This window comes from Talpa occidentalis, unplaced genomic scaffold (genome assembly GCF_014898055.3).
Source record: "Talpa occidentalis isolate TD23 unplaced genomic scaffold, MPIMG_talOcc4v2.1, whole genome shotgun sequence".
NCBI lineage: Eukaryota > Metazoa > Chordata > Mammalia > Eulipotyphla > Talpidae > Talpa > Talpa occidentalis.
In genome coordinates, this window is record NW_026555331.1 from 92,206,844 (window position 1) to 92,228,089 (window position 21,246).

At 35.3% G+C, this 21,246-nt stretch overlaps 1 protein-coding gene across 1 annotated transcript in view; it reads right to left on the bottom strand.

Moving 5' to 3' along the window:
- VWDE (von Willebrand factor D and EGF domains) overlaps positions 1–20,441 on the bottom strand; it is an 88,490-nt gene extending 68,049 nt beyond the window's left edge. The window contains exons 1-9 of the mRNA XM_054691916.1: positions 20,384–20,441; positions 17,356–17,540; positions 14,401–14,632; positions 11,239–11,304; positions 6,978–7,225; positions 6,337–6,426; positions 4,113–4,257; positions 955–1,172; positions 643–716 (exon numbers count right to left, since the gene is read on the bottom strand). Of these exons, the coding sequence (XP_054547891.1) occupies positions 643–716; positions 955–1,172; positions 4,113–4,257; positions 6,337–6,426; positions 6,978–7,225; positions 11,239–11,304; positions 14,401–14,632; positions 17,356–17,540; positions 20,384–20,441 (1,316 nt within the window). The remainder of the gene's footprint in view (positions 1–642; positions 717–954; positions 1,173–4,112; positions 4,258–6,336; positions 6,427–6,977; positions 7,226–11,238; positions 11,305–14,400; positions 14,633–17,355; positions 17,541–20,383) is intronic.
- Positions 20,442–21,246: the final 805 nt, after the last annotated feature.

Here is a 21,246-nt window from a genome sequence, read left to right on the forward strand (position 1 = left end):
TCTCATTTTTTAATGACATTTAAGGATAATGAATTCTACCCAGAACAATATAACTAAGTTAATTTCTTCTCTGCAGATAATAATAGCAAGATAGTTTGGATTACTTTTTGCTCATTTTGCCTTTTTTACTTCAAATTCCAGAGGTAAATATCCAGGTATTCAAGATGGCTACAATTGTAAATCCCTTCAGTATCTTTGCCATGAATTAGAAGTGATTTGTTCTTTTATTAATTCTAATGTGTAAGTTTACTCATGTTGACTGAACTTTAAAGAGCATTTCAGTATCATGTAGAAAAGCAATATGCTTATTACCTCTTTATAGCAAATAATTTAATCATTATTAATAACAAGCAAATGGTCAAATTAAAATGAGTTTGGATTTGTAGCAATCTATTTTTTACAAATTGAGCCTCAGAACTAGTCTGTATTTTTTCTTAGAATTAAATTGTTAAAACAAACATTGCACACAAGTAAAACACTATTTTAAACAAGTCATTGACATTCACACATGCCTTCCTGTCTTACCTTTAGGTGAACAGAACTAAGAAATAATAAAATAGTATGATGTTTACAATAAAACAACAATAAAATCCAAAAAAAAAAAAAAAAAACTACTAAACGAAAAAAATTTCAGGAAGTTACCTGCCATCAAATGTAATTATATGTGGGTCAGTAAATGAGTAGCAGTAAGCAGTGGGCACATCCTTCACTCTGATCTTGAAAGAAAAGATATTTTCAGTAAATAGTATCATTAATTTTTATTTAATGATACATAATCATTTGCTTAGCAATCTCAACGAATTTACAATTAGTGATTATTTCGATCTTAGTCATTAAAATTGAATCAATTAAAGTCCAATATAACTTATTAAAATAACTTTAACATTGCCAGGCATAGTGAGAAACATCTTTTTTAGTGAATCAGTTTTAAATATATTTTTGGTATTTGTCAACCTGGATGCTGTCTGGAATGTAGCTGTTCCACAGGAAATCCTCATTAACTATAGGTTCCACTACAATGCTTGTAACTCTGTCTCCATCTTGAGAAAAGTCTGCTACAGCTGTGTAGTGTACAAAAGCAAGGCTACAGGTTCCATTAGCACAGGATGATGTTGGGCGAAGATCCACATGACATGAGGACAGTGCCAAATTTAAGCCCAGTTGTTGTTTACCTATTTTAATGAAACACATTGAAAATTTTACCAAGAATTTTAGTATGGAATACTAAATCAAGAGATTATTGTTATTTTCTTTAAATATGACTGTAATTTTTCTCTGAATAAAACCAAAGCTCTTCGTCTATACCTGATCTTTACAAATAATCAATGCGCTTCAATACATGTACACAATACATGTGTACATATATACTACATTTTCAATAAGGTTATAAATCCATATATAGCTAGGTAAAATTTCAAAGCAATATATACAATTTCTCTTTTTCCCTATAAAAGAAACATAATTTGAGATATTTAAAAGAAACATAATTTCCCTAGCACTAAGAAACATAATTTGCTTTCTTTTCTGCTTCTTTTCACCTTTCAAACATCCCAATATGTTCAGAATCTCAGGATTTTCCTTTGCGTATGGAACAAGTAACAAGGAAAAATACATTTGGAGAGAAAATGCCATGACAAGAGAAGGAGTAATTCCAGAAATTTATATGACTAAACAAAAAGAATAGATCCCTCCAAAAACTGGCAATAGAGGAATTTTGCTCTGACATCCATTCCAGCATCTAAGAAACAAGGAGGAAAGAATGAAGTCATTAAAAAATTGCTATTGGGCCTCCCTCGTGGTGTAGGCGGTTGAGCGCTGCTTTGTGAAGCTGTCCGCAGCCTCTGCAGCGCCAGTTCGATCCCAGCCGGCAGACGAGAATCCCACCTGGCACATCAGATCTCTCCTGTCTCGTCCTCTGCTCCCCTCAGCAGTGTATTTCTTCAGTCTGCCTGTTCTGTTCCCCACTCTGTCTCTGGTGAATCCTCTCACCCTCCCACGCATCTGGCCTGTACCCCGGTTCTTGTATAAATATATAAATTTTTAAAAATGCGATCATCTTTTCTTTCACATGTCATTGTCAGGTATAAAATTATAGTAGTCATTTATAAGTACAATGCAATACTCAAAATTCCTGAAAAAATGTTTTTTCTAAAAAAACCTTTCTAAAAGGTTTTTTTCTAAAAACACCTTACCCATACACATACAAAATAAAAATTTCCAAACTTTAACCATCTACGTAAGGTGAATATGGAACATATCAGACTTAGATACAGCCCCTCAGTCACTTCCCCTGGTGTATGGTATGAGGACCCAGTATTGCTCTCTAAGTTGGTGAAAAGCACCACTTAGTCTTTGCAGAAACATACTAGGAGCAAGACACCACCTTATTCTCTATGAAAGTAGAAATGTGATGGAAGTATACTTAAAGATGATGAGGAATCTCTGGAATGAAGTCCAAGAAATCTCCAGGAAAACAAAAAGGGAAATCATTTTAACTGACAATGAATCAAAATATGAAAACCTCTCAAATGTAACAATACATTTAGTTGTTTTTTATATTATCATAGCAATGCTTGACTTATTGATAGAATTGAGAATATTCAAATAAAACATTGATTTGCCATTGAACATTATCTTTGCCACACACAATTTTGGAAAATATCAAAAACATCATCCCTTCCTTTTGTCCCCCATAAACTATAGTGAAATTTGCTTTTCAGAAGTGGCTTGAAATAGAATTCTATCCAACATTCTAGAAGAAAAAGTTTAATTTCATCTTTCTGGGCTGCATTTCAAAAGTGTTTTTTATGATGCTCCTGAAATCTAAGAGCTTAGTATCGTCTAAGCTATTTTATGTCAAGTATTTTGGGATAGGTTCTCTTTTTTTTTTTTCTTGAAAGATTTATTTATTTATGCATACAAGAGCTGGGACACAGGCCAGAGGTGCGGGGGGGTGAGAGGATCCACCAGAGACAGAGTGAGGAACAGAACAGGCAGACTGACTGAAATACACTGCTGAGGGGAGCAGTGGGCGAGACAGGAGAGGTCTGCCTCACCATGTGAGTAGATCCCTGTCCGGCCCAGGGATCGAACTTGTGCTGCAGTGGCTGTGGATTGCTTCATAGTGCTGTGCTCAACCCCTTGCACCACCAGGGAGGTCTGGGATAGGTTCTTTTCAGCCCTCTTTATATCTCCATATCCATCTTTTTTCCTGGGTATGTCATTCCCAAGAAACCCTCTCTCCTTGCATTTTCTCATTTGTTTCTGTGATTTATTTAGGTAATGTAATGTTTACATTACATTACATAATGTGTTTACATAATGTGTTTACATTACATAATACATAATGTGTTTACATTACATTTTTTTTGGTCCTATCATGAAAAGTATGGGAACAAAACTACAATCTCTCTTAATGTTATAATTTATGTAGCTCTTACTTTTGGCTCCTACATCAGAGGTTTTTGGGAGTGGAAATGAACCAAATCAACCCAATGGCTGCTATAACTGGTTTGTCCTCTCATATTTTATCTTGTTCTGAAGGAGAATTTCTGCTCTCTCTATGGTGGAGAGTGACATGTATGCTACATGCAATAGTGTAATGTGAAATGCATAAAATTAATAATTTAAATAGAAGAATTTTAAAACAAGATATTGCTCATAAGTTTCTATTAGGGAGAGAACTGCAAAGAATGCATTATTAGATCCATGTTGCATATATCTGAACATTTAGCATACCTTAAAATGTCTTATGAGGCATAATCTAGAAAATCTTAAGCAGTTTGTCCCTCAGTCTCTAAAAACAAGGCAAAGAGGACAGTAGGTAGGAAGATGAAGAAAAGAGGAGGGAAATAAAAGAGGAAGAAGAGGAGAAAAATGATGATGATGAGGAGACTGTGCATCATTGTTTTTTAACTTATGCCTTGATTCCAGGAGGGTAAATGTGTATTACAATATCAAATGCCTTGGCAATTTTAAATTTTTCTCAGCATTATTAGTATGCTTGAGCTATAATTTGATGTGAACAAGCAACATAATCATGACCTCTTGACCTCCCCTAGAAGAAAAAAGACCATTAGTTAGTATTTGAAATCTAATAATAAAATCAATACCTTGATCAACAGTTTTCAGTTTTAATGAGATTTTGCATTCTTGATCAAGTGTACTGAATTCAGAACAATCAATAGGAATTGTGCTCTCTATTTTCAACTGGTATTCTCTCCCATCTTCTGATATAGTGCTCAATTCAGGTTGCAACTGATAAAAAAATATGCAAAGCAGTCATGGAAAAATAGAGTTTACTTCTGAGATATAATAATTTTGAAAGGGTATTTTACTCAACAGCTCATATTTTGCTAAATGACCTGTGTTATTAACAAGCACTGGAACTTTTGTTTTTTGGTTTTTATTTCTTAAGTATCACCACATCCCACTCACCACCAGAGCACCCATACACCTTTGTCATATGAAGATCTATTTGCTCAAAGTCCAACTGGAATACCAAATTAAAATTGTTTAATTTCTCACATGCAAAAATTATATTTGTTATTAATCAGTTTATTTATTTTTAATTGAGGTTACATTGGGGTATCCCCTTCAGGTAGTGCCAACACAGTACATCCACAACCAACTCACCCATACTCCACCACCATAGACTATTATGTGTCTGCTTCCCTCCCCCATTCTCTCTCTCCCTCCTGTCTAAAGTTCTGTAGTCAAAAGGGCTAATTTTTTAGCTTGTCTTTATCTGACTGTTAATTTAGTTACTTTATATTCCACATATTAATGACACCATCCAGTACTCCTTCTGGCTTATTTCACTTTGCATTATTCATTCAAGCACCATCCATGTTGCTACAAATGGCATAAATTTATCTTTTTTGATTGTTGAATAATATTCCATCCTGTATATGTACAACTTCTTGATCCACGCATCTGTTCTGGGGCATCTAGGTTTTTTCCATAGTTTAGCTATAGAAAAGAGTGCAGCACTGGAACATTTGAGTCAAACAGTATCAAACTCTTGAAAACATCAGCAAAGTGCAGAAGATTATATGGAGCAGTTGTACTGCTCTGAGTTCAGGTACAATTTGTTTCTCTAGCACATGTTAGGCAGTCTATTTAAAGCCTACCTTAGTAATTCTGGTTCTGTATTGGGTACAGAGACTGGAGGAAACAGAAAAATTGCTAGATTTTTCCATTTGTTTGCTAACGTTTTCTGAAACACTAATGCTTAGTGTTAGGGATTAATATCACCAATGTCAATTAGAAATCTCAGTATTTTTCAATGCATAAATCAAAATATTACTGTCACTTGAAAGACCTTCAGCTTATTTCTCAGTCACTGTTTCCCACAGTTGGATTTTCTGAGTACTCCCTGGGACTATTACTATCCCAGTTTGCAGTCCAATTATTTTTTGAGGTATGAAGTTTATACACAGTTCTTTGCTAAATCTCAAAACAGATGTTTCGAATAGTCTCCCTGGTTAGCTTACTCAGAACATAACATGGGCTGACCACTGGCCCAGATGTTGTCTGCTGATTCCTTACTAATACAGAGTCAAAGATTTTGTGTTCCCAAAATCTGAGCTCTGTTTCATGTTCTACTGTTCTTATGCTTATGCTATCCTGTCAACATATTCACTCTTCTCATCCAGAAACAAGTTTTGTAGTGTTCTTGAGTTCTATTATCACAATCTATCAATTCCTCCATCTCATTCTTTAACTAGAAATGAGTCTAGATCAAATTCTAGTCCCATGGCTGAAACCTCAGAGGATACACAGTGCTTGCCTGCCTAGACCTCTGGATACTGTCCGCATGCCTTTCCCCACTTCTGGATTCCCTGTCACCTCTACTCATATTCTAAATATGAGCTAGATAGCTCATCAGTTCTTGGACTTCAAGGCCACCAGCAGTTACCATAGGTATTGTCTTGCTTAGTTAGCTTAATCTTTGCAGTCCATAAAGTCCAGGTGTTAATCAAGAGGTTCTATTACTTTAGTGGGCACTTGAGTTAGACAGCTTCCAAAATGTCTAACCAAATATTGACATATGTTTATTTATACAATGGAATGAATTATGGGAATATAACTTGTGCTTTGTAAGTATATGAGCTATTTCTGAAAATAAAATCCAAATATTTTCCAACCTTAACTTAGTTCATTAAAAAGGGTCTTCAAACTTTGTTGCGCATTACTTATTAGGGTTACTTTTCAAAAACACAGACTTGGGTTTTAGCATTTAGATGATGCCCTGGAACCAACACCCACATATCAGATTTTGAAAAACACAGTTCCAGATTAATAATCTTTTGACCAAGGCCCACCGTTACATACCTTAATGCCTGCAAAAAATTCTTGACTTTCAATAGCTATACTGTGTATGTATGTTTTCTCTAAGAAAAACATGGAAGCACTACAGAATATCTGTGAACACAATTAATAAATTATCATTTAACAAAGCAGTTACACAGGAAATATATATATTTAAGTACTTAATTTTAATTTTTGATACACAGTACATAAGAAATAACAAAAACTAATTTAAAAAAGTTGCTAGAAATATGAGAAAAAATTCATCATTATATACTATTTATTCAAATCTCACCATAAAGTATTATAGACTTTAAATTTCTGATGTATTTAAGATATAAGACAATAAGTAATATCCCTGAAAAAAAAAAAACATTGCTCCTAGAATAAAAGTATATCATTTTTAGATCAGAAAGAGACAAAAAGTGATACAGATTAGTGATAATAATCAATACACTGCTAAAAGCAAAACCCCATATTTAAGTCACTAAGATTACTGACATCTGATTATCACTGGGGTTGGCACAATTGCCAAGGAAGAAATAAAGAGAAAATGTCAGTGCTTTATATTATGGTGACAGAAACTATTTATAGGATATGATAAATCTATTTTTGAAAATAAGTACTTTTATAAAAAGAAAAAAAAATACGTCTTTTGAACATACCCTATCTCCAAGTCTGAGATTTATACCATCCAGTTCTAAAAGAGAGAATGTCTGAACTGTGGTCTCTTGCTTCACCTCCTGTTTGATTTCTTGAGAAGAAAGTCTATACCAGTTTATGAGAAATCCCACTGAATTGTTTGTAGGCGAAACATCAAAAGCACACCTACAGAAAACCCTGGATTCAATCAACTCCACCACAATCTCTGGCCTTCTTGGAGGTGGTGGTGGTAATGAGGCAGACGGCTGACCTGGTGGGACAAAAATGTATAATTTATATTTGGGCATCTGAAAAAATGGAGACTGGCTTAAAAGGAAAGCTCATAAAGACTGCAATGCAGGGATTTATATTAAGGAAAAATAAAATACACTTAGAAAAATAATTATCCTGTAATGTTCTTATTTTGATTATAATCCTACAAATATTGATAGCAAAGAAATTTATCACCTCAAACTTATATTAATGCACATTGAATATATCTACCCTTGAAAAGTCTGGCTCTTGAAAGTAAAAGTAAGTTACTTTCATTTAAGTAAAGTTACCGTTTCAAAAAGATGTAACAAATAAGGTTAAGGTTTTGTAAATTATAAAATCTATTTATAAAAAAATAACGACTACAATGTAAAATCACATGATATCATTTTACTCTTATAATTTTACTCTTAACCCACCATTACTCCAGTTTAAAAGAGTTGTTCATCACAGGAGTGTCAACACTGTCTTAGGCAAGTGTTATTGTTAACAACAGTCTTATTCTCTTCATTTTTCTGAGGTTGAAAATGTGTGAAAATTTCTTTAAGATCTCAAAAAGGTTTTATCATTTTTCACTTGGGGCATTTGCAAAATTTAATATGGATATCTAAAATGTTTCTTAATGAGTTTTTGATTTCTTTTTTTCTGTTTTTGTTTTTTCTAAAGATGTATTTATTTATGCATAAAAGAGCTGGGTACAGGCCAGCGGTGTGGGGGGTGAGAGACTTCACCGGAGAGTGGGGAATAGACGAGGCAGACTGACTGAAATACAATGCTGAAGGGAGCAGCAAGTGAGACAGGAGAGGTCTGCTGCACCATGTGGATCACCTCCCTGGCTGGGGATCGAACTAGTGCTGCAGTGGCTGCGGAGAGCTTCATAGGTTGTGTCTTAACCCCCTGCGCCACCAGGGAGGCCCTCTTTTTTTCTGTTTTTAAAAGAGAAAAAAATCTGAGTAATTTCTAAAATTTAAAATTGTTAATTTTAAATGTACAAATATATTTTCTAGACCATACATGGTAATGTTATGATAAAATTGTGCCGTTTTCATACTGTTGTGCAACATGGGGAAAATTCTAAGACCTTAACCTAATGTATAGCGAAAAAATTAAATACTTTTGGATATCTTAAAGTTTTATTTTGTTAAATATCAGAATACAAAATCCTAATAGTAACTGAATTGCTCTCAGTTTAGTCTAAATAATAAACATTTTGCTAAACATTTTAAACATTAGGCCAAATCATCGTATTCAGATTTGTAGGAAACATATTTAGAGTATGTTTAAGCATGTAATGATTTTTTTCAATTATATATATCTGAGTAAAAATTTCCTCTTAAGTAAACTAGGGGGAAACATTGACTTTATTTCCAAAAAAGTGAAAAACTATCTATGGAAATTATTCTTTGAATTAAGGGGTGACACATAAATGAAACGAAAATAATTCATGAAAATTACTATTTTGACTTTATGTTTTAAATAGCATCAACTATCTGTGTGAGCTGATTATTGCTCAGACAATGTATATAAAAAAAATCTGTTAAAATTTTTTGACGGCCATAAATGACAATTATGATCGCTTTGTCAATTCTACTAGCATACACTAGATATGTTAACACATTATTTTATCATGAAGCCTTTTATCTGTTAACTACTTCAACTCAAAATTTTCAATTAGTGCTACTTCCCCAAATTGTGTAAGATTTTGCATAGCAATTTTTCCAACTAATTGCATAAATGTTCTGAACAACATAACAAGCAACATAAAATTATTGCTTATTCAAGGGAGGAAAGTGGTTTTACCCTATGTATCAGATAAAGAAAATTCAATCCTATTATGCAGAACAGCCAAGCAATTACACATATGGTTTATGTTACTATTATTAGTATATTATTCTATTCTCCTGAGAACTAGAGTCACAGGGTCTAATTATACTAAGATTTTCAGATAAGAAAATTGCTTATTTAAGGACATGAGCGAAGGGGGTTAGACAATATGTTTGCAACTGGAATAGTATATAGAAAAGCCACTCAGAGCAATTTATTTTTAGGATCATTTTAATACTTTTAAAGACAAAATATATTGCTTTTCAAACCTCTTATCTGAATATTATATGATCTATCCTGACTTGTTTTATATCTTTATGGCTAATTTCACAATTAAAAAGCCTTTATTAATTCTATTATTTGTTTGTATGTCAACAATCTCTCTTCATTGAGAATTTCCACATTTGGCTGATAGGACCCACAAAAAAAGGCTAATGTTTCAATAAATAATTTTAATTTCTTCCCATCCTTTAGATAGATATCATTAATCTTATTAGATAATCTTTTTAGAGTGATTTTTAATGGAATATTATAGAAGGGGATTTCTGGTGGCACAAGGGGTTTAGCACTATGAAGCAATCCGCAGCCTCTGCAGCACGAGTTCAATTCCTGGCCTGCCAGGGAGAAACCCACATGGCGCAGCAGACCTCTTCTGTCTCGCCCACTGCTCCCCTCAGCAGTGCACTTAGGTCAATCTGCCTGTTCTGTTCCCCGCTTAGTCTCTGGTGAATCCTCTCACCCCCAGCATCTCTGGCCTATACCCCCTATGGCCTATACCCCCTAAAGCCTATACCCCCTAAGAGCCTATGGCTCTTGCACGCATAAATAAATAAATCTTTAAAAAAAAAAAGAGTGAGGGCCTCCCCGGTGGCGCAGTGGTTGAGAGCTGAGTTGCGAAGCTGCCCCAGCCTCTGCAGTGCCTGTTCGATCCCCGGCTGCTCCCCGGCCATCAGAGGAGGGTCCCACATGGCGCGCAGACCTCTCCTGCCGCCCGCTGCTCCCCTCAGCAGTGTACTTCGGTCCTTCTGCCTGCTCTGCTACCCGCCCTGGCTCTGGTGAATTCTCTCACCCTCTCGCGCTTCTGACTGTACCCAGTGCTTGTATAAATAAATAAATAAATAAATCTTTAAAAAAGAAAAAAGAGTGAACATTACAAATTGAACAAAAGAGAAAAATTGTGATCCCCATTAATACTTTTGGTCTCAGCAGCACTCCCTTCTGCCCACCTGTGACTATGCAGGTGCTTCTTTCACCAACTCTCTCCTCTGTAGGGCAGTGGCTTCCTGCCTGCATGTGACCTATATCATGCCAGGACTTCTCTTCACTGACCTCCCTCAGCCCAGGCTGCTATCCTCAAGGTCGCCGCCTGCAACCGTGCAGGCCTCTCTCTGCAAACCTGTCCCTTTGGGGCAGCTCTTCCTGCCCGCTTGTCTCTATGCAAGTGTACTTTACTTTTCTGTCCCTCTCCTAATAAACCTGTTCTTTAAATACAAAAAATAAAATAATAAATAAATAAATAAATAAATAAATATTTTTGGTCTCTATCTTTCAAGACTCAATTTGGTATAAATACAATCATTTGTAGAAGACAAAAATGAGAATGCATTAAATAATCTGATTTCTTAGCTACAATACACCATAAATATCTACTAATATCAAAGAATGTGTATGCCTGTATCCTGTATTCTAATATCGTTTAGAGTATTTTATTATTATTTTATTTTACTATCTCAAAAATATTGAGTCAATTAGCAGTTATTAGATATTTTCCATTTATTTTTCAAATTATTAGAAAAATGCTGATAAATATTATACGTGCACACTTCTTAATTTTTCTAAGCTATATTTTTTAAGCTTTACTTTTCTAAGCTATATTTATTAATTGCTAGAACAAATATATGTGGCTTTTTATCATAGCTGGCATAACTTGTCAAGTGTTCTCATTAAAGGATGCTACCAATATATACAACTGTCTGCAAGGACTGAATATACCCATTCTCCATACCTTTGCCTGATCCGGGACTACTACTTAAGGGCAAAATTAAGTGATTTTTATTTTTGTTATCTACTAGGTTGAGATGCTATCAAGTATTAGCATTATTTTGACATATAAAGTAAATCGCAGCACATAAAATCTTATTGAAATCATTACTTTGTAAAAATATTAAAACAAAATGCACTACTTACGAACACAGTCACCTCCAATTTCAATTTCATCAGGGTCACATGGTTGTAATTTTGCATCAGAAATAACTGCAAAGGTTAAAGTTTGTATATCTGTTCAATTCAGCATGATGTGTATGTTTATATACCTACATAAAATCTAAGATGAAATTGTTTGAAGTATGTTTTGGTACAGGCTAAGATTTTTTCTTATTTTTAATAATAATTTATTTTCCCTTTCAGAGTAAAAATAAGTGGCGATGGGACATTTCTAACAATTATAGTTTTCCACATTTTTGTCCACATTATTAAGTAATGAAACATTACAATTTCCAGAAATTTATACAACAGTTGGTTTGATATACATTCATTGGGAATTGCATCCCCCATAATCATGCACAGGATTACAGAAATGAGTTTTACAGTTGTTAGAGTAATATTTATAATAAACCCAATTTCAAATTCAGTTCAGGGGCCTCCCTGGTGGCCTAGGAATTGTCTCAGCTCTACCACTGAGAAGGCCTGAGTTCAATACCTGGCCAGGGAGCTAACCCACAAGAATCAGCAGATCTCTCCTGTCTGGCCCATTGCTCCCCTCAGCACTGTATTTCAGTAGATCCGCCTGTTCTGCTCCCCTCTCTGTCTCTAGTGAATCCTCTCACCCCCCTACCTCTGGCCTGTACCCCAGTTCTTCTACACAGAAATAAATTAAACCTTTAAAAAAAAAACTCAGTTCAGTGGAACATTGGTGACTACCTAAACAAAGACAAAATCAATAGATTTCTTTTTGGAGCTGAATCAAGTTAATACCCTAGCTCTACAGGAATGTCAACAAACTCCAGAGTTTGTGTCTCTCAGACTAAAATTCAGACTTTTCTCAAATTCTTCCAATTAGCCCCAGTTCTAATCTCCTGAGTCACAGATAATAAACACATCTATCCCCCATTTCAGACTCTGTTATTAGGTACATAAATATTTGGAATTGTTATAATCTATTGTTGAATTGACCTTTTATCATTAAGAAATTATCCCTGTTTTTCCACATAATATTCTTTTCTCTATAATCTACTTCATCTAATAAGATAACCACTCTAACTTTATGGTGATTCATGACCCAGATATATTTTTTTCTATCCTTACACTTAAAAGCATATGAGGAGAGAGAGAAATTATTTTTTAGAGCAGTCTATAGTTGGATCTTGCTTTTTGTACTCAATTGAATCATCGAATCATTTCTGATTTTCACTTAGGGTACTAGACCATATATAATTTGATTATTGATACTGTAAAGTTTAAATCTACCAATGTTGCTGCCTTCTATTTCTTTTATTGGCACTTTTCAACTGCTTTACATCACTGAATATATTTAACAATTCCACTTTATGTTGGTCTATTTGTTTTTTTTGTTGTTAACGGGGGTGCTACAGATATATTTTATGATTCCATTTTACCATGTTATTTTTTTTTTTTTTTGTTAATGGGTACTACACAGTTTATAGCATACATTCTTAATTTCTTACAGCTTACTTTCATGTAAATCACACCTTTTACACATTGGACAGAGACTTAACTAGTTTGTAAAAATGTGAAAAATTTGAAAATATTTTCCCCCGGGGATTCTTTTAAATAAATAATACATATAAATCTTTTCATTTGAATAATTTTGATTACAAGTATAATCTTGAATATTCTTTCTTGACTGAAAGGCTAAATATAAAACACTTATTTTCTTTGGAACTTTTATTTGCCACCCTTCATCCCCTAATCGAAAGGGTGAAACATGAAAAACCAAAGAATTTAACACAATCATTATGATCAGTGGAGGAATGATAACAAATCTGTTTTGATACTTACACATAGAAAGTATTGGGCCTCCCTGGTGGCACAAGGGGCTAAGATGCTTCCTATGAGGCTGTCGGCAGCCTCTGCAGCATGAGTTCGATACCCAGACTGCCAGGGAGCAAACCACATGGCGCAGCAGACCTCTCCTGATTCGCTGGCTGCTCCCCTCAGCAGTATATTTTACTCAGTCTGCCTGTTCTGTTCCCCACTCTGTGTCTGGTAATTTCTCTCACCCCCCGCACCTCTGGCTTGTACCCTCTTCTTATACGCATAAATAAATAAATCTTAAAAAAAAAAAAAAGGAAAGCATTTTTAAGAATTTTAAGATCGGGCTTCCCTGGTGGTGCAGCAGGTTGAGCACAGTGCTGTGAAGCTGTCTGCAGCCTCTGCAGCGCCGGTTCGATTCCCAGCTGGCAGGGAGATGCCCACATAGTCCGGCAGACCTCTCCTGTCTCACCCACTGCTCCTTTCAGCAATGTTTTCATCAGTCTGCCTGTTATACTCCCCGATCTGTCTCTGGTGAATTCTCTCACCCTCCCATGTCTCTGGCCTGTACCCCAGTTCTTGTATAAATAAATAAATCTTTAAAAAAAGAATTTGAGGGCCTCCCTGGTGGCGCAAGGGGTTAAGCACTGCACTGTGAGGCAGTCCACAGCTTCTGCAGCACAAGTTCAATCCCCAGCCGGCCAGAGAGAAACCCACATGGTGAGGCAGACCTCTCCTGTCTCGCCTGCTGCTCCCCTCAGCAGTGTATTTCAGTCAGTCTGTCTCTTCTGTTCCCCACTCTGTCTCTGGTGAGTCCTCTCACCCCTGCATCTCTGGCCTGTACCCCAGCTCTTATATGCATAAATAAATCTTTTTTTTAAAAAAAGGAATGTGGGGCCTCCCTGGTGGCACAACCAGTTAAGACTCAACCTATGAGGCTGTCTGCAGCCTCTGCAGTATGAGTTCAATCCCTGGCTGGCCAGGGAACAACCCACATGGCACAGTAGACCTCTCCTGACTCGCCTGCTGCTCTCTTCAGCAGTGTACTTCAGTCAATCTGCCTGTTCTGTTCCCCACTCTGTCTCTGGTAAATCCTGTCACCCACCATACCTCTAGCCTGTACCCCAGCTCTTATATGCATAAATAAATAGATCTTTAAAAAAAAGAATTTTAAGATCTTGATAGTTATAAAGAAATGTAACAACTTAAACCAAAAATTAACTTCATTCTAGCAAAGATGGTAGACCAAGTCTGAGATCTGCATTTGTTCAATATACCTTATCCAGAGAACAGCATAAACACACCAATACACACAGCTTCATGATTAGCAGTTCCTGTGTATTTTTCATGTTTTCTTACCTTCTGCACAATATCCCATACATCCCTGAGTGGGTTGTAGCAAGTACACAAAAAAGTTTCCACAGTTTCTTACAGACACTGGGATTTGAAAAAGACAGCAGTCTTTTGTAGAGCTAAACAAAAATTGCCATGTGGCACAAGCTGTCAGTTGCTTGATCTCCCCAGGCAGAGGCAGTGTTTCTGCATCTCTCAGAGACAGCCAGATGGGGGCCTGTGTTCCACAGTGGTTCATCTTTTGCATCAGAGGAAACAGAAGTTGAAATCCAGTTTATTTTCACACATGGTATAGATGGTAGCTTTGCATTTTCTTCTAAACTATCTTAAAAATATTAAATTATCAGTTTTTACTTTTAAATCTAATAATTTGTTCCTATACTACAAAAGAAAAGGTAACTTTATGGAATAGTAAATACATGGGTAGATCCCTCATAATTAAAATAATTTCACTTGATTTAAATACCTTATTCCATTTGATATGTTTGTACTAAAAACAAGAGAAATTCAGCATCAGACAACTTACTAAGATATTGATACATTCTAAGACAAGTCAATATATATATAGCACAAAGATAAACTGACCTTAGAGATTTCATGAAATATTGCATAAAATGGCATGTGTTATAAAATTAACACATACTTTAGGAAGCATCAAAAATCACAGGATTAGGAAAGGATTATTAAAAATCTGATGATGGAATAATTGGATCATAATTTGTAAAAAATTGAAGTTAACAATCAAAATCATTTCCAGATGGAAAACAGAATTAAATAGAAAACTAATACAGAAAAAATAAGATCATATATTTGATTTGGGGGAGGACTGAGGCTCTTAATAAATGCATGATCTTAGGCAAGGCACTCAAAATCCTTTGCTTTTGTATGAGGTAGATAGCACTACACCCACCCCCCCCTACCCCGCAGTGCAACCATCCAGATTACAATTCTTTGTATACTTACTATTTATTATACTTCAGACAAAGGAAAAAGTCATAAAAGGTTGAGATATGACTAAATAGTAATTTAAAATATGTAAAACAAATAATAGCGGGCCTCCCCGTTGGCACAGCGGTTGAGCGCTGGGTTGGGAAGCTGCCCGCAGCTTCTGCAGTGCTGGTTCGATCCCAGGCCGCCAGGCGAGGGTCCCACAAGGCGCGCAGACCTCAGCAGTGTACTTCCTCACTTTGCCTGTTCTACTCTCCGCTCTGGCTCTGGTGAATTCTCTCACCCTCCCGTGCCTCTGACTGTACCGAGTGCTTGTATAAATAAATAAATAAATCTTTAAAAACAAAACAAAAAAAAAAAATAGCTAACTGAGGAGAAAATTATTTGTGACTAGGATTATATTTAGTATATTATTTACTTATTGTTATATTTCTTATTTTCTTCACACATATATTGTTTATTTGAAAACTGTAAGGCAACAAATGCATGATATAGATAAACATAATTCACAGAAGAAATGCAGATACTTAGTGAATATATCATAATATTCAATATTAGAAAAGATATTTTTACCTCCAGCTATTAGAATTAAAAATCAGCATCACATAAAAATAAACTATATGTATAAAAACCTAAAAAAGAGAAAGTCACCTTGACTATTTTCCTTAAAAAAAATCAACCTTTCTAAATACACTAACATATAACAGTGATTAATAAGCACAATTTGATAATCACAAAATTACTTCTAGCAAAGCCTACAAAATAATGGTTTAAATAAATATGTTATAGATGTGACAGACTAACATTTTCAAAGTGATATTAAAGAATTTCTTAATAATAGGAAAATGTTAATGCTATAGCGGCAATTGAAAAAGTTATAATTTAACACATAGCATGATCTTGATAAAACAATATAATTAAGAGAGAGTAGCAAAATGTTAGTGGTAGTATGATTGTGTTTATGGATTATGAGTTAATATTATTCTATTACCTGTCCTTTCTTAATTTTCCAAGTTTTATATAATGAATGAATGTATTATCTTAAACATAATAAACAGAAATTTAAATAGACTCGTGTTATCCTGTAAAGCAAAAAAAAAAAAATTATCAGTTCTCCAAGTCTTGGTTCAAGAAGAGTATGAGAGAGGGGATAGGGAACATTGCTCATGGAACACAAAATGACCACGTATTAACTGACTTGCAGGAAATGAGAGAGGGAAATCATTTTGAGGTTCTAGAATCAATCACAATTAATTTTGTCAAAGAAAAAGATACAAATATTTAAGGATGCAGTAAGTTTCCTCTAACTTTTTCAAATTTTACTTAAATTTTGATCTTTTTAAAATTTATTGCAGCTGAAATTGTGACAAGCACATAAACAAAAAGGAAAATATAAAATGGCTCCATTGTCACAACTTAAAATACTGTTAAATTTTGGATATCTCTCTTGAGGATTTTTATACATTACATGCTTAAGCAGGAAAATAATTCCTCCTTCGGTGTAATTCTTATTATATTGGCAAAATGGGTAAAACTTAGTCTTCTGTGGAGACAGAAATAATGACGTATCTTCAGAAATAATGAAGCATATTGTATAAAAACATGCAATATTTTATTGTTTGTAGGTTATTTGTTATGTACTTGAGTCATGGAGAATGACAGTCTGTAATTATAACTTGGCTGTGGGACCTTCCAGATGGGTGACTGTTGGAGTTTTACACCTGAGAATATATTTCCTGTAATTCATCATCATGGAAATAAGGATAATTAGAATGTATTCTACAGTTCTAGATAATGTAGGTAAAAATATTTGATGAATTGCATTAGCATTATATTAAATATTACTATTATTATTAAATGTGTAACAGGAATACTCAGGATTTATTCAATCTTGATTCAAAGTTAAAATAACCTTTCAGGATGAGAAAAAAATTGGTTGTAACACACTTTTCAATCTATATGTGAAAACATACATAATAAAAAGCACATGTTGTTCTTAGTAATTTGCAATACCTCAACGCATTTGGTTGGCATCTCAGCATGTCTCCCAAAGATGAGAAATCGGTACCACCCAGGAGAGAGGGAATGGTCACATATCAGGCCTTGAATGGCTGACTGCTGGAGGTGCAACGAGTCAAAGTGGATACTTCTATAAGGGCTCTGAAGAAGCTGGTGTCCTTCAGGAGAGCATTCCTGAGCTAGAACGCAGAGACAGGTGTCCTTATGTGTGTGTTTTCATCATTAACATAGATCAGTCATCAATTAAAATGGATTCCCCAAACAAAAGTAAAGCAAATTAATTTAGTCACACATAGAGACCACCTGACATCTGAAATGTCAGGGTCTCTTGGCAAATGAAAGGTGACTTTACTTTAATTGCCTAAATAAAATAAATCAACACAACTCTTTAAAATATATTTTTGAGGAACTTAAGCTTCAAGAGTTTTATTTTCTTTTCACTTGGACTAGTAATATTGCTGATGCTAAGATTTATTCATCCCTACCATCTGAAGGGACAGACCCTACAATGCATTCCATTTGAGCCAGCTTCTCAAGATGCGAATGCTATTATTGACACTTCAAATAAAGAAAGTAAGAAATTAAAGTGTGAAAGAAAAAATTTAGCCATTACTAAAAGACCTCACTGTGGTAAAAAATTTAAGTGAATAAATTGTTCACTTATCACATGATTCTGGATTATAGAGTTATTTTTAAATAAATCAATTTGCAAATGTAAATTAATAAGGAGCATAATAAACTAAAGATATTGACATTTCTAGATATATTTTCTCAAAGAAGACATCCAAATGTCCAATCAATACATGAAAAAAATGCTGAATTTATGAGCCACAGAGAAAAGCAAATCAAAGTGCAGTAAGGTGTTACTTCAGTCACTAGGATGACTAAAATCAAAATCTCAGGGATTAATTGATGAGGATGTGGGTAAGCTGTAACCCTCATAAACTGACTGCCATTGAAATAAATATAAAACAGTGCTATAGAAAATATTCTGCCTGTTCCTCAAAATATTAAACAGAGTTAATGACCCTATGATCTAAAATACCACTCCTGCATATATGTTGTCCCCCCACAAATAAAAATGTATCCACACAAAAACTTTTGACAGCTTTTTATTGCAGCCTTATTTACAATAGTCAAAAGTAGAAACAGACCATATGGTAATCAGCCAATGAATTCATATACAAAAGGTGGTATGTACTTATAATGGAATGTCATACCACCACAAAGAAATGAAGTGCCAATACAGATTACAACATGGATGAATCTTATATACATGTTAAGTCAAAGAAGTCACAAAAAGATTACTATATATCATTTATATAAACTAAATTTATTTTCCTCTTTTTTGAAAGTTCATGTTATGCCACCTTCACTTTAACAAAAGATATATATTAGTACCTGTTTTCACTAATGGAAAGAAATCTCAAACAGATTTTCATTTTTATTTCAAAAGCAAAAGCAGTGTCAGTTTTGTGTTATGGCTGCTGTGAGGCAGCACACCTCCCAAGCAGCTGGAGAAGCACCCCAAGCTCCTTCCCTGGGAATGACTTCATACAAACTGGGTATGTGTCACATCATTTCTGGTTTTACATGTTACCTGATGCTTTAGATATATGAGTTATTTGATCTGACTTGGCAGGCTATATTTGGAGTCTGGAAATATGCTGAACTATTTCCATATAGTTAATGGTAACAGCTTTTTCACCTTAGGCCATTTTGGCTAATGGATGGTTTCGCTGAAACACACTACTTTGAAATAGCAGGGGAAACCTTTATCAGTCTGCCTGTTCTGCTCCCCACCCTGTCTCTGGTGAATCCTTTCACCCTCCCCCCTCTGGCCTATACCCCAGTTCTTGTGTGCATAAATAAATAAATCTTTAAAAAAATAAAGTACAGAAAATAGAGTAGTGATGGCTTTACAGTTGGATAAGTGGTAAGGATGACAGACATATAGATGGAGGAAAACTAGAGTGTGATATTTCATAAAAATTTTCTAATCTATGTTCATGGTTGTACATATCTGTGAACATACCAAAAAGTATAGACTGTTGTACACAGTCATAAATCATGTATACTGTAAATGAGAAATTTGCACGTTATTTTAATAAATACCTTATTTTAATAAATACCTTATTTTAATAAAGTTGTTTGAATAATTTATATTCTTCTCCCTTTCTATTTTCTACTCTATTAAACATAAAAGAAACAAGCAACTTAATCATGTTTGAGCTTCGACTCTCATAGGGATTATTATCAGCCTTCAATTGCGAGATTACAAGTTATTATTATAGAAGCAAGAAGGTTTTTATGTGATCTAAATAAACATTGGCGATAATTACTTTATAAATTTGTTCATTTTTCCTAAAGTTCTTTAACTGTAATAGTGCATATTTAGTATATTATTAGATGTATTTTTAACAGTTCTCCACGAATATCTAATCAATGTGTAAGCAAACCCAAAAAACCACAGGCCAATGATACCTTGCTAAGATGTATTATCTCAGGAAATAACTTATAATTTTATATAAGAGCATGCTATATACCTTAAACAGTTATAAATATTGCATGTAAATTTTTTTTACAAGCTGCAGAGTTTTACAGAAATGAGATTTCTGAGAAACATAAAGGAATCCACAACATGAGAACAAGTCACCTTTCATTTAATGTCCCTATCTGGATGAACCCAAAAGCAATCAGGAAGGGCTAATGAATATTGTTCTATTTTAGTTTTACTGTATTATAAACTAAGTTTCTTGGTGGCTTAAAGTGCAAGGGGCTCTAGTCTCTACATAGAGGTTACTCACGTAGCAAAACTGTTACGATTTGCATAACAGATATGCAAAATGTATCATAAACTGGCTATTTTGTGATTTTTTTTTTCCCCACAGAAATACTTTTTTAAGTGACTTAACTGATTTTTGGTAGGGTTAAAATGCTAATCAGTTTCTTATTTCTGAAGGTGAGATGGAGTGAACGGAACTATTTTCGGATAATTTGGACCCACTTGTAGCTAACATACCTGGCAGAGCCAGCAAAAGTTTCTCAGAGTAAGTTAAAGGGAACTTAACGAGCAGCATAGCAGAGTGAACCAAGCACAGGAACAAAAACACAAACCACAGTGTTAGAGCAGAAGAGGAACTGCCTGTACGCAAAGGAAAACTTAAGAGCACCGAGGCTCTAAAGTCATAATTTCATAATGTCGACGTTAGGACAGGGCGGAAGGTCGATGAGGAACAACTATGAGACGCTGCCATAAAGATGCACAGGCATGCCCGGCATCGGGGAGCCACCCGCCCCCAAATGTCCCGGCGCCCCCGCGCTCCTCTCGCCAGCGCCCTACCTCGCTGACCCGCCCCGGGGGCCAAGAGCGTCAGTGCCAGCGCCAGCGCCCAGACTCCGCCGGGTTTCGCCGCTGCCAGGGTTAGGGAAGAAGGCATCGCGGAGACCTGGCAATGCATGGAGAAAAGGAGGGTGCCGCCGAATTCCCAAAGCCCTGCTATTACAGACTTGTCAGTCTGTTTCTGCTAGACTTCGGGGTCGCTGCGCGTCCTCGCTCCGAGTGCAGCGCGCTTTCCTGCAGCTATTGGGCGAGCCTTTCCCGGGTCCCAGCTCTCCTGCTCCTCCTCTGCAATTCTGGCCGCCCAGCCCGAAAGCCACGCCCAGCGCGGCCCAGCGGACTCTGGGGAGTCAGGGTCCTGCCAACATCCCATCTTCCAAGTGGTAAGACTGAGACTTGGACTAGGAGCACTAGACACGAGGTGCCCAAATGCATTAAGAGGATCTTGTAAAAATAGTTTATAACTTTCTTTATTTGAGAAACAAAGTACCATTTAAGTAGTTTAAATCTATCTCCAAAAGGAAAAACATTAACCCATCTTGGAA